This window comes from Marmota flaviventris, chromosome 2, assembly GCF_047511675.1.
Source record: "Marmota flaviventris isolate mMarFla1 chromosome 2, mMarFla1.hap1, whole genome shotgun sequence".
NCBI lineage: Eukaryota > Metazoa > Chordata > Mammalia > Rodentia > Sciuridae > Marmota > Marmota flaviventris.
The window spans coordinates 75,128,200-75,142,113 of NC_092499.1; the positions used below are offsets into that span (position 1 = coordinate 75,128,200).

Genomic DNA, 13,914 nt, shown 5'->3' on the forward strand with positions numbered 1-13,914 from the left:
GCCGGATGACTTTATTTTTATTTTTAGGTAAATATCATGATTTAGAATGCCAACTAATTCAGGAGTTTACCAGTGCTCAAAGAAGAGGTGAAATCTCCAGAATGAGGGAAGTAGCAGCAGTTTTACTTCATTTTAAGGTAAATATTAAAAATTTAAAATGTAGATCAGTCTTAAAGGTTTTGAAGAGTTTACAAAATCCATGTTATTATTTCTGATGTTCCCCTATTGGTTGTATAACTAAATTACATCAAAATGTAAAAAATGTAATAATTTTCATTAATTTGTATATTTTATATATTTCTCTATAAAAATGTTAAACATTAGAATTTAATATTTCAATAAGGATTTTATATTTAGTAATATCAATACATCAAGTTTTCATATAGTTTGATAAAGAATACCTTATAGTTTACCTTCTTGTTTTTTAATAAATCCTTTTCAGTCAAACATGTTAAGAAATTAATTCAAAAGCAAGAAAACATGACCATGAATATGTAATGGAATGTAGGAAACAAAGAGTAGATGACATATTACATAGAAAAAAAAAATCCACCTACCGAGATTTTATTGTTAATATAAAGAAATGTTTTATGTAGTTGTCTTTCTGGAATTTGAATTGGAGAGAGAGCATGGGATTGTATCTCTGCAAAAAGGTGCTTAAACAATAGTTCTTCCTTCATTTTGTTTCTTCATTGCATCAGATGTTAAAAGTATAACCTATCTGTTGGGCTTTTCATTTTTGTAATATCTAAATGAGTACTGAGAGTGGCTTTTTTGTTGTTGTTGTTGTTTTGTGGGGAAGGGTCTTGTGAAGAGTAAACTCAAGGGCACTTTACCACTGAAGTACATCTCAGTTCTTTTTATTTTGAGACAAATTCTTGCTAAATTGCTGAATCTGGCTTTGAATTTGCAATCTTCCTACTTCAGCCTCCCAAGTCACTGGGATTATAGGCATGCATTACTGTGCCTGACTTGAGAATGACTTTTAAGACAATAGAATACTTTATATTGATTACCTTACTTTTTCTACTATATGATTTATTACTTTACTTGTTTTAATGTATAATTTATTAATAGGCAAAAATCTCATTGTGTTGATTTGTTTTAAACACATTTTATTGTAGTAGGTTAAGTTTTAAAAATACACTTTTATTTAATATGGAAGCATACCCATATTAAGTTACTTTGATTTCCAAACCGATGGCTTATGGCCATATCTGACGCTTGCAAGGGAAAGGAAAAGATTTGAATCCAAGACAGGAAAGAAGATATCTTTTAATATTAGATTTTGTACTAGAATTATGCAAGCAGCATTCTTAGTACTTTAACTTGGGGAACTGGATATTATGCTTTATTCTAATGTACTAAGATAGAAAAGTATAAACATATATGTATACACATACTTTCTTTCAAGTACTTGAGTCTCTATGTGTGTGTGTGTGTGTGCGTGCACACGCGCATGTGTGTGCATATGTGTGCATGCATGTGTATTGGAGTTGAAAGAGATGGCTAGATGGTCATAAGGCAAAAATTACCAGGCTGGGAATGTGGCTCAGTGGTAGAGTGCTTGCCTAGCATGTGTGAGGCCTTGGTTTCAATCCCTAGTACTGCCAAAATGTGTGTGTGTGTGTGTGTGTGTGTGTGTGTGTGTCATTAAAAAGAACTTAGCTTACCTCAGCTTTCTTCTTTCATCTAAAGTCCAAAAAAGTTATATAATAGCTGTTCAGCTTCATCATAGTAAGGGGGGAAGCATACCCATATTAAGTTACTTTGATTGAAACACACCCATTTACAGTTACTTTGATTGAATTCCAACAACTGTTAGCCATTTGCTAGGACATAAAACATAACTTTATTACTATAACACTTCTTTTATTGAAATTATTGTAATGGAACCCAAACAATGTTAACAATGTATTTCTTCTTTGTAGGGCTATTCCCACTGTGTTGATGTTTATATAAAGCAGTGCCAGGAGGTAACATAACAATATACTTTATTGAATTTTATTTTATGCTGATTTGTATTTTAAAACCATTAAAAATATTATGTTAAATGCTTCTATTTAGGGTGCCTACTTGAGAAATGATATATTTGAAGATGCAGCGATACTTTGTCAACGAGTAAACAAGCAAGTTGGAGATATTTTTAGTAATCCAGAAACAGTACTGGCTAAACTTATTCAAAATGTATTTGAAATCAAACTACAGGTAATTTTAAATAGTAACAAATAAAATAATTCTTAAGAAAATATGTGATTTTTTTTATATTTTAGAAATTTCATTTTTAATTTAGTTTACTTATATGATGACCTTAGAAATAATAATCTATTTACTTAAGGGGAAAGGAATGTCAGTATTATGCTTTTTAAAAAATGGTTTGTTATTCATGAAGGAAAAGATGTTGATCACTTAGTATTATCCCAGCATGTTTTTCAAATTTGTTACAGCAATAGTAGTAGTAATATAATGCATTAAGGTAGCTTAATGTTTTGTTTTGATTTGGGTTTTGGTGTTCACCACAACTAATAATAACAAGTATAGTCTATAGATTTTTTTTTATGATGTGGTAATATCATAAAAAGGAAAAGCAGAAACTTAATTTATAATCTTTACTCTTCATAACATTATACTTTCAGATATTTTCTAAACTATGTTTACCTCTGCATTAAGCATTGTTCAATAGTGTTTGTTTTTTAAATACACCTTTGTAGCCTTTAAAGTTGCTAACATGTGTTGTGGTTCTCTAGAAGTAAGAGTATAAAGTGCAACATTTCCCACATTTACTGACCAAAGAACCTGATTTTAGACAAATGCTTATTAATTTCTCAAAGGACATTACTGTTTGTTAGACCAGTTTGAGAAGCTGTTCTAAAGAATTGACTCTATTGGTGTTTCAAAAGAAAAGGTATTCTAAATTCTTAATACTTATTCCCAAGATTTATATAGATTGTTTATAGGCAAATATATGAAACAGTAAAATTTAGAAACCTGTTTTAAATTTTTTTTAATGATTTGGTCTATTTCTATGCACTGCCTTGTTGATTAGACTTAAGTCAGAACTTAAAACTAATTTTAGAGGAAAAATATTTTGAGAATTTATGATTTAATGTTTGTTTAATAGAATGTTAACTTTCTTTTTTAGAGTTTTGTGAAAGATCAGTTAGAAGAATGTAGGAAATCAGATGCAGAGCAATATCTCAAAAGTCTCTATGATCTGTATACAAGGTACATTTTTAATTATTAAAAAATAATATTCAACTTTATTTTTTTAATGGAAAAAGGGGAAATATTCAGTATTTTTTGAGTAATAGCCTACCAGATAGCAGTATACAGTATTAAATACTTGGCTGTGTGGACTAGACTTGTGCAAGAGCAGCATTCTTATTACTTTGAGGAATTAGATGTTCTGCTTTATCCTGATGTACTAAGAACCATAAAACCTTCTGTTTTTAAACTAATCCTAAAGGATTTCGCTTCTGATTTTAATTGTAAACTATTTCACTTCTTAAATTTTTTCTCTAAGAATTAGTATAATTACATTTATCTGCAGTTAAACTTTACAATAGGAAATGACATATTCTTAACAAATGATAATTTCAGCCTTAAGTCTGATGTGAGAGTTTGTCTTGTGCTCTTGTGATGGTAGGTAGTATTGCTCTTAAAGACATTATTTCAGAAGCTTTATTTTCCTTGATTTTTCCAAATTCTGTTGCCGTCCTTTTAGTCTCTTTATTTAAGGAGGTTTTTAAAAGTTACCATAACAACAAATTTCATCTCAAAAATACTGTCTTCAACAATAGGAAATGAAAAATGAGAGGAAAGTTAAATGGACGTAGACAAAACAGGGTAAACAGAGAGAGTAGACGTCCCAGTATTTTGTTTTGGGTACCTTGTGATGAATGGCATCAAAGCATTCCTGAATCCATTCTGTCACCATTGCCATTTCTGGACTGGTTCTTTGTCTCATAGTTTTTTCTAGAGTTTCTGACAGTTCTGAAAACCATAATGTTACTTTGCAATATTCCATTTTATCTAACTCTGCATTCTAAGTACTCTTCCAAGGTTTAAGAAACAGTGGTTTAATATAAGTTAAAAAAAAATCACATTGTAAAATATATATTCCTTAACATTGTTGTTATACCTAAAATATACATTAATCTTTTTCTCCCCCTTTTCCATTGAAAAGAACCACCAATCTTTCCAGCAAGTTGATGGAGTTTAACTTAGGTACTGATAAACAGACTTTCTTGTCTAAGCTTATCAAATCCATTTTCATTTCCTATTTGGAGAATTATATTGAGGTGGAGACTGGATATTTGAAAAGCAGAAGTGCTATGATCCTACAGCGCTATTATGATTCAAAAAACCATCAAAAGAGATCCATTGGCACAGGAGGGTGAGTTTTTAAAGTTAAATATTATATTGAAACTGAAGACTTTTTTTTTCATTTCAGATGCCAATAAGCATTTCTTTTTATTGCTAAATAATATTGCATTATATGGATATATGATACATGTTGAGTAGACATTTAGGTTGTTTAGAGTTTGGGTTATTTGGCTTTTTGAGTTTTTTATGCATTCTAGATATTAATCCTGTGTCAGAAGAGAGGCTAGCAAAGATTTTCTCCCATTCTATAGGTTTTCTCTTCACATTCCTAATTGTTTACTTTGCTGTGAAGAAGCTTTTACATTTGATGCTATTCCATTTATTAACTCTTGGCATTATTTCCTGAGGTTTATGCGTCTTATTGAGAAAGTCATTGCCTGTGCCTATATACTAGGGCATTAACCTACGTTTTCTTCTAAGAGTTGCATGGTTTCTGGCCTAATTCATAGATCTTTGATCCATTTTGAGTTGATTTTTGTGCAGGGTGAATGATAAGGGTCTAGCTTTATTCTTCTACATATGGATAACAAGTTTTCCCAGCACCATTTATTAAAAAGGCTGTCTTTTCCTCAGGCTAGTATCATTCTGAATGGAGAAAAACTGAAGGCATTCCCTCTAAAATCTGGAACTAGACAGGGATGCCCTCTCTCTCCACTTCTGTTCAACATAGTTCTCGAAACACTGGCCAGAGCAATTAGACAGATGAAAGAAATTAAAGGCATAAAAATAGGAAAAGAAGAACTTAAATTATCACTATTTGCAGATGATATGATTCTATACCTAGCAGACCCAAAAGGCTCTACAAAGAAACTATTAGAGCTAATAAATGAATTCAGCAAAGTGGCAGGATATAAAATCAACACGCATAAATCAAAGGCATTCCTGTATATCAGCGACAAATCCTCTGAAATGGAAATGAGGACAACCACTCCATTCAAAATATCTTCAAAAAAAATAAAATACTTGGGAATCAACCTAACAAAAGAGGTGAAAGACTTATACAATGAAAACTACAGAACCCTAAAGAGAGAAATAGAAGAAGATCTTAGAAGATGGAAAAATATACCCTGTTCATGGATAGGCAGAACTAACATCATCAAAATGGCGATATTACCAAAAGTTCTCTATAGGTTTAATGCAATGCCAATCAAAATCCCAACGGCATTTCTTGTAGAAATAGAGAAAGCAATCATGAAATTCATATGGAAAAATAAAAGACCCAGAATAGCAAAAACAATGCTAAGCAGGAAGTGTGAATCAGGCGGTATAGCGATACCAGACTTCAAACTATACTACAGAGCAATAGTAACAAAAACAGCATGGTACTGGTACCAAAACAGGCGGGTGGACCAATGGTACAGAATAGAGGACACAGAAACCAATCCACAAAACTACAACTATCTTATATTTGATAAAGGGGCTAAAAGCATGCAATGGAGGAAGGATAGCATCTTCAACAAATGGTGCTGGGAAAACTGGAAATCTATATGCAACAAAATGAAACTGAATCCCTTTCTCTCGCCATGCACAAAAGTTAATTCAAAATGGATCAAGGAGCTTGATATCAAATCAGAGACGCGCCGTCTGATAGAAGAAAAAGTTGGCTACGATCTACAGTCGGTGGGGTCAGGCTCCAAATTCCTCAATAGGACACCCATAGCACAAAAGTTAATAACTAGAATCAACAAATGGGACTTACTCAAACTAAAAAGTTTTTTCTCAGCAAAAGAAACAATAAGAGAGGTAAATAGGGAGCCTACACCCTGGGAACAAATCTTTACTCCTCACACTTCAGATAGAGCCCTAATATCCAGAGTATACAAAGAACTCAAAAAATTAGACAATAAGAAAACAAACAACCCAATCAACAAATGGGCCAAGGACCTGAACAGACACTTCTCAGAGGAGGACATACAATCAATCAACAAGTACATGAAAAAATGCTCAACATCTCTAGCTGTCAGAGAAATGCAAATCAAAACCACCCTAAGATACCATCTCACTCCAGTAAGATTGGCAGCCATTAGGAAGTCAAACAACAACAAGTGCTGGCGAGGATGTGGGGAAAAGGGTACACTTGTACATTGCTGGTGGGACTGCAGATTGGTGCAGCCAATTTGGAAAGCAGTATGGAGATTTCTTGGAAAGCTGGGAATGGAGCCACCATTTGACCCAGCTATTCCCCTTCTTGGTCTATTCCCTAAAGACCTAAAAAGAGCATGCTACAGGGACACTGCTACATCGATGTTCATAGCAGCACAGTTCACAATAGCAAGACTGTGGAACCAACCTAGATGCCCTTCAATAGACGAATGGATAAAAAAAATGTGGCATTTATACACAATGGAGTATTACTCTGCATTAAAAAATGACAAAATCATAGAATTTACAGGGAAATGGATGGCATTAGAGCAGATTATGCTAAGTGAAGCTAGCCAATCCCTAAAAAACAAATGCCAAATGTCTTCTTTGATATAAGGAGAGTAACTAAGAACAGTGTAGGGACGAAGAACAGGAGAAGAAGATTAACATTTAACAGGGATGAGAGGTGGGAGGGAAAGGGAGAGAGAAGGAAAATTGCATGGTAATGGAAGGAGACCCTCAGGGTTATACTGTGGAGGAGGTAGAGAGAGAGGAGGGGAGGGGAGGGGAGAGGTGGGGAGGGGGGAGGGTGGAGGATGGGAAAGGCAGTGGAGCACAACAGACACTAGTATGGCAATTTGTAAATCAATGGATGTGTAACTAATGTGATTCTGCAATCTGTGTATGGGGTGAAGGTGGGAGTTCATAACCCACTTGAATCAAAGTGTGGAATATGATATGTCAAGAAATTTGTAATGTTTTGAACAACCCACAATAAAAAAAAAAAAAAAGGCTGTCTTTTGGGGCTGGAGTTGTAGCTCAGTGGTAGAGCGCTTGCTTAGCATGTATGACGCACCGGGTTCCATCCTCAGCACCACATAAAGATAAGTCAAGTAAAGGCATTGTGTCCATATACAACTAAAAAACATATATATATTTAAAAAAAGGTCTGTCTTTTCTCCAATATATGTTTTTAGTACCTTTGTCAAGGATCAGATGACTGTGGATGTGTGGGTTTGTCTTTGTGACTTCTATTCTGTACCACTGATCTATGTGTCTGTTTTTATGCCAACACCATTGCAGTTTTTGTTATTATAGCTCTGTAGTATAATTTGAAGTCAGGTATCTTGATGCCACTAGTATTGCTCTTTTAGCTTAAAATTGTTTGGACTACTCTGAGTGTTTTATTCTTCCAAATGAATTTTAGGACTGGTTTTTCTAGTTCTGTGAAGAATGTCATTGGTATTTTGATGGGGATTGCATTGAATCTGTATATTGCTTTTGGTAGTATGGCCATATTTAACAATATTAATTCTGCCTCTCCATGAACATGGGAGATCTTTCCATCTTCTGAGGTCTTCTCTAATTTCTTACTTCAGTATTCTATACTTTCATTGTAAAGGTCTTTCATCTCCTAAAACTGAAGATATTTAAGAACATTATTACATTTGGGCAAACTTAACAAATATTGACTGTCACAAATATTTTCTCCAAAGAACTGTTTTAACCCACATTGTTTGTACTACTGACCAAATCCTGCTCTTGAACCATGTTTTGGGGGGAAAAAAAAAACCCTAACGTGATTAAAATATGTAAAACAGACACTTGACAAAAAAATGTGTATCAAAGACCTAGGAATTAGACCAGAAACCCTGCATCTACTAGAAGAAAAGGTAGGCCCAACACTTCCACATAGTGGTTAAGCTATGGAATTAACTTAGATGCCCAAAAACAGATTAGAAAGAAATTGTATATATACACAATGGAACATAATTTGGCCATTAAAAAGAATGATTTTATGACATTTACTAGTAAATGGGTGGATCTGAAGACTATTATGCTAAGAGAAATAAGCCAGTCCCAAAAAACCAAAGGTCAAATGTTTTTGCTGATATGTAGACGCTAAACCACAGTAAAGGGGGGAGTGGAAGAAGGGAAGTTCTGTAGATTAAACAAAGGGGAACAAAAGGAAGTGGGTGGTAGAAATAGGAAAGACAGTAAATCTAAAATAATTCTATGAACATATATGGAAATACCGTGAGCACCACCATTGTGCCTACCCACAAGATGAGGTCATAAGTAGAATAAGGTATATCCTATGCTTGTATAATTTTATCAGAATGGCTTCTATTGTCATGTATAACTAAAAAGAACCAATAAAATAACATTTGAAAATATTTTAATATAAAACAATATCAGTGATATCAAGAGTTCTGGTTTCATTTTTTCCCCCCAGTGGTGAGGATTGGGTGCTTCTACCACTGAGCAACATCTCTAGCCTTTTTTATTTTGAGACAGTGTCTTGCTTAGTTCCCTGGGCTGACCTAAAACTTGATATAGTCTTGCCTCAGCCTTCCAAGACACTGAGATTACAGCAGGTGCCACTATACCTGACTTTTCTTTTTTTCTCTTTTTCCCAGAGTAAATTATTTTAGGTCATTGACTAAGAATCACATCATTTTTGTTATTGTTATTGTTATTGTTGCAGGTGGAGAACAAAAAACAAATAGTTTTCAATTTATTTGGTCCTGAATTGATAAGTTTGGGGGGATCCCTTGAGTATAAAACTATTAAATTAATATTTTAGAGCCTGCAGCTCTTCACAAACTAGAAGAAAATGACTTGAGTAGGTGGCATCTCAGTTGTCCATACCTTAACTACCTCGAACCTAATTGATTCTAGAAGGAGGCAGAATGACTTCTGGGTTGCCATACAATCAGAGTCGAGAGTCCACACACTATACACCTATATCATTTTCATGTTTCTCAGTTTGTGTATTAAATAATGACCAGAGAGAAGTATAACTAGGAAGAAGAGGCATAATCTGAAAGGCAGTAGAGAACAACTGATGAACAGTCATAAGACATTTTTTTTTTAAAAATAAGTTCACAGGAGCTATATATAGTCTAGGGAAAAAAAAAAAAAGAGATACCCCATATAATAAATGTTCCAGGTAATCCTTGATCACTAAGAGAAGCTAAATTATGTTTAACAGATCTGTTTAATGTAGTGAAGAAATGTGTCAAATCTTTAAATGGTTGAATATATTAAAAGTCATTAAAATTTTGGAAGTTTTATTTTTAAACAGGACTATTTATCTTTTACGTTTACTTATTTGGAATAGCTTGCTTCCTGGTTGATTTAGAATTGTAAAGCTGAATAGGATTTTAGCGATCCTAATTTCAAGTTTCATTTTTCAGATGAAATTTTTCACAGAACTAATTTTTGGAATTAGAATTTAGATTTTTCGGTTATTGATTTTGTTGTTGTTGATGATGTATACTAAGTTTGAGAATACTTGAAGTTAAAATCCACATGTTCTTTTTTCATTTGTCCATACTAGTATTCAAGACTTGAAAGAAAGAATTAGACAACGTACCAACTTACCACTGGGGCCAAGTATTGATACTCATGGGGAAACTTTCCTGTCCCAAGAAGTGGTGGTTAATCTTTTACAAGAAACCAAACAAGCCTTTGAAAGATGTCATAGGGTAAGATTGATTGTAAATTTATTTTACTCATGATTGGTGTATCTATTTTAAGTTTTACCTTGTTGATACAAAGATAAAATCTATTCTCTGATTAGAAGCAACTATTTTTTCTTTGCTTTTTAAAATTTTTTTAATTGACATGTAAAAATTGTACATACTTATGGGGTACCATGTGATATTTTGATACATGTCTACTTTGAGGAATGTTCAAATCAGGGTAAGCATATATATCCCCTCAAACATTTCTTTTTTTTTTTTTTTTTTTTGGGTAATGAAAACATTCAAAAGCCATTCTTCTAGTTTTTTTGAAGTAGAAAGATTATTTTTATTACCTGTAGTCACCCTAATAATTGCAATGGATGCAACAGAACACCAGAAATGGGTTATCTTTTATCTAACTATAACATAGTACCTGTTGACCAACCTTTTCCCGTGCCTTTCTCCTCACCACCCCCTCAGCTTGTGGTAACCACTGTTCTACTCTTAATTTCTTTGAGATCTCCTTTTTAGATTCCACCCATGAGTGAGATCATTCCTGGCTTATTTCACTTAACATAGTGTCTTTCAGTTCTATCCCATGGTTGCAAATGACAGGATTTCATCCTTTTATGGCTGAATATTATTTCCATGTTTATATATACTACCTTTTCTTCATCTGTTCATCAGTTGATGTACACTTAGATTGATTTCATTTCTTGGCCATTATGGATAATGCTGCAAGAAATATGGGAGTGCAGATGTCTCCTCAATGTGCTGATTTCATTTCCTTTGTATGTATACTTGGTAATGGATCATATGGCAATTCTAATTTTAATTTTTTAAGGAACCTCCCTACTGTTTTCCATAATGGCTATACTGATTTCTATTACCACTAATAATGTGCATGGTGGGTTCCTTTTTCTCCACATTATTGACAACACTTGTAATTTTTTTTTATAATAACTATTCTAATTTGAGAAAGGTGATCTCATTGTGATTTTTATTTGCATTTCTCTGATAATTAGTGATGGTCAGCATTTTTTCATATATCTGTTAGCCATTTATGTAACTTTTGAGAGAAGTCTGTTTGGCCTATTGTCCATTTTTAATTTTATTTTGCTGTTTTGTTGTTTTGGATCCTTATATGTTCTAGACATTAACCTCTTATCAGATATATAATTTGCAAATATTTTCTCCTGTAGGTTGTCTCTTCACTCTTGATTATTTCTTTTGCTGTGTAGAAGCTGTTTAGTTTGATTAATCCTGTTTTGTCCCTTTTTTTAATCCCTATGCTTTCAGGGTCTAATCCAAAAAAATCTTTGCCCATTCAAATGTCATGAAGTATTTCCCCTGTATTTTCTGTTAGAATTGTTATAGTGTCAGGCTTACACTTAACTCTTTAATTAATTTTGAGTTGATTTGTGTATGTTCTTTTTTAAATGTGAGTATCCATTTTTTCCAGCACCATTTATTGAATGATTTATCCTTTCCCCAACATGTGCTCATAATACCGTTGTCAAAGATAGTTGGCTATGTGTGGGTTTACTTCTAGGTTCCATTGGTCTTTGTGTCTGCTCTTATGCCAACACCATGCTGTTTTGATAAAACTTGGTAGTATATTTTGAAATCAGGTACTGTTATGTGTCCTAATTTTTCATTTTATTCAAGCTTGCTTTTGTCCTTTGGAGTTTTGGTGGTTCCATAAGAATTTTAACATTGTTTTTTTCTAGCGCTGTGAAGAATGTCATTGATAGTCTGATGGGGATCATATTGAATCTGTAGTTTAGTTGGGTACTATGGACGTTTTAACAATATTGATTCTTCCAGTCTATGAACATGGGCTATCTTTCCATTTTTGTATGTCCTCTTTAGTTTCTTTCATCAGTGTTTTATAGTTTTCATTAAAGATATCCTTTATCTTTTTGGTTACATTTATTCCTAGATATTTATTATTTTTATTATCCTAGATATTTATTATATGCAGCTATTATAAGTGGGATTGCTTTTTGTTCTTTTCTTTTTGGGGAATTTATGTTGGTCATATAGAAATGCTATTGATCTTTTTCTTTTCTTTCTTTTTTTTTAAATCTTGTGACTGCTGAATTTGCTTATTCTAATAATATTGGTGGATTCTTTGGGTTTACTAAGTTTAAGACCATGTTGTTGGCGAACTGTGAGGATTTGTATTTTTCAATTTTTCAAACTTAACTACTGTGTTGAATAAAAGTGGTGAAAAGTCTGAATCCATGCTTTGTTCCAGATCTTAGAAAGTTTTCAACTTTTCCCTGTTCATTATGAAATTAACTGTGGACTTCTTACATATGGCTTTTATGATGTTGAATTATATTCTGACCTTGTCTAATTTGTTCAGAGTTTTTAATCTTGAAGAGATATTGGATTTTATCAAATGCTTTTTCTGCATCTACTGAGATGATCATATAGTTTTTATCCTTCATTCACTTGACGTGTTGTGTCACATTTACTGATTTATGTGCGTCAAAGCATCTCTTAGATGAATTCCCTTGGTTAGATGGATAATCTGTTGGATATGCTGTTGGATTCAGATGGCTAGTACTTTGTTGAGGATTTTGCATCTGTGTTCAACAGGGATATTGGCCTAAAGCTTTCTTTTTGTTGTTGTTGTAGCCCTTGTTTGGCCTTGGTATCAGAATAATGCTGGCCTCAGTTTGGAAGAATTCTAGGATTTGGAATTATTTGGGCAATGTTCGTATTCATTTTTTTTACATATTTGGTAGAATTCAGAATTGAAACCATCTGGCTCTGGACTTTCCTTTTATGGGAGGCATTTTATTACTGATTTAATCTCATTATTCATTATTGATCTGTTAAGATTTTTCTATTTCTTCATGATTCAATCTTTGTGAGATGTATGTGCTCAGGAATTTACCTATTTCTTACAAAATATGGACTCTTAGTATACAGTTGTTTGTGATAATCTCTAAGATCCTTTGTATGTCTGTGATGTCAGTTACAGTGTCTCCATTTTATCTGATTTATTTATATACAGACATTTTCTTAGTGTAGCTAAGGTTTTTTTTAACTCTTCATTTTGCTGATTCTTTATTGATTTGTGTGTGTGTGTGTGTGTGTGTGTACTTTATTTATTTTTGCTCCTCCTTCTAAATCTTCTACTAATTTGGAATATGTTTTGTTCTGTTTTTCTAGTACCTTGAGATTCAAGAATAAATTGTTTTGAGATTTTCCTACTTTTTTGACATTGGCATTGACTGTTATAAACTTCCCTGTTTTGCTTTTGCTGTCCCATAAATATTGGCGTTTCCATTGTCATTTGTCTTAAGACGTTTTTTAAATTTTTTTCTATATTTCTTTATGGATCAATTGGTGATTCAGAAGTCAATTATTTAATATTCATGTATTTGAGTAGTTACCAAAGTCTTTCTTGTTGTTATTTTCTAGTTTTATTACACTGTAGTTGTAAAAAAAAATACTCAATGTGTTTTTTAGTTTTTCAAAATTTGTTGAGACTTGTTCTTTGGCCTACCATATGATCTGTCATGGAGAATGTTCCATGTACTTTTAAAAAGAATATGTATTCTGTAGCTTTTGTGTGGAATGTTCTGTAGATGTCTATTAGGTTCATTGGTCTAGAGTACAGTTTACTATTTGTTACTGTGTTAATTTTCTGTCTGGATGATCTGTTCTTTGCTGAAAATGGGGTGTTAATGTCTATACTATTATTGTATTGGATTCTAGCTCTCCTTTTCTATTTGCTTTATATATATGGGTACTCTGATATTGGGTGCATATATATTTGTAATTATTATTTTCTTTTGCTGAATTGAATCCATCATATAATAACTTTGTTTTAATTGCTTTTGATTTAAAGTCTACTTTATCTAAGTGTGACCTTTCTTTTGGATCCCATTTGTATGGGATATCTTTTTCCATCCCTCCACTATAGACTATGTTCATTCTTAGAAATGAATGAATTTTT

General features: G+C 32.8%; 1 protein-coding gene across 2 annotated transcripts in view; it reads left to right on the forward strand.

Moving 5' to 3' along the window:
• The window catches only part of Exoc5 (exocyst complex component 5), a 72,649-nt gene that overhangs the window by 37,572 nt on the left and 21,163 nt on the right, over positions 1 to 13,914 (forward strand). For both annotated transcript variants that reach the window (XM_027929538.2, XM_071608014.1), the window contains exons 7-12: positions 28 to 137; positions 1,932 to 1,976; positions 2,068 to 2,208; positions 3,143 to 3,225; positions 4,187 to 4,396; positions 9,812 to 9,959. In XM_027929538.2, coding sequence (XP_027785339.1) covers positions 28 to 137; positions 1,932 to 1,976; positions 2,068 to 2,208; positions 3,143 to 3,225; positions 4,187 to 4,396; positions 9,812 to 9,959 — 737 coding nt within the window. The remainder of the gene's footprint in view (positions 1 to 27; positions 138 to 1,931; positions 1,977 to 2,067; positions 2,209 to 3,142; positions 3,226 to 4,186; positions 4,397 to 9,811; positions 9,960 to 13,914) is intronic.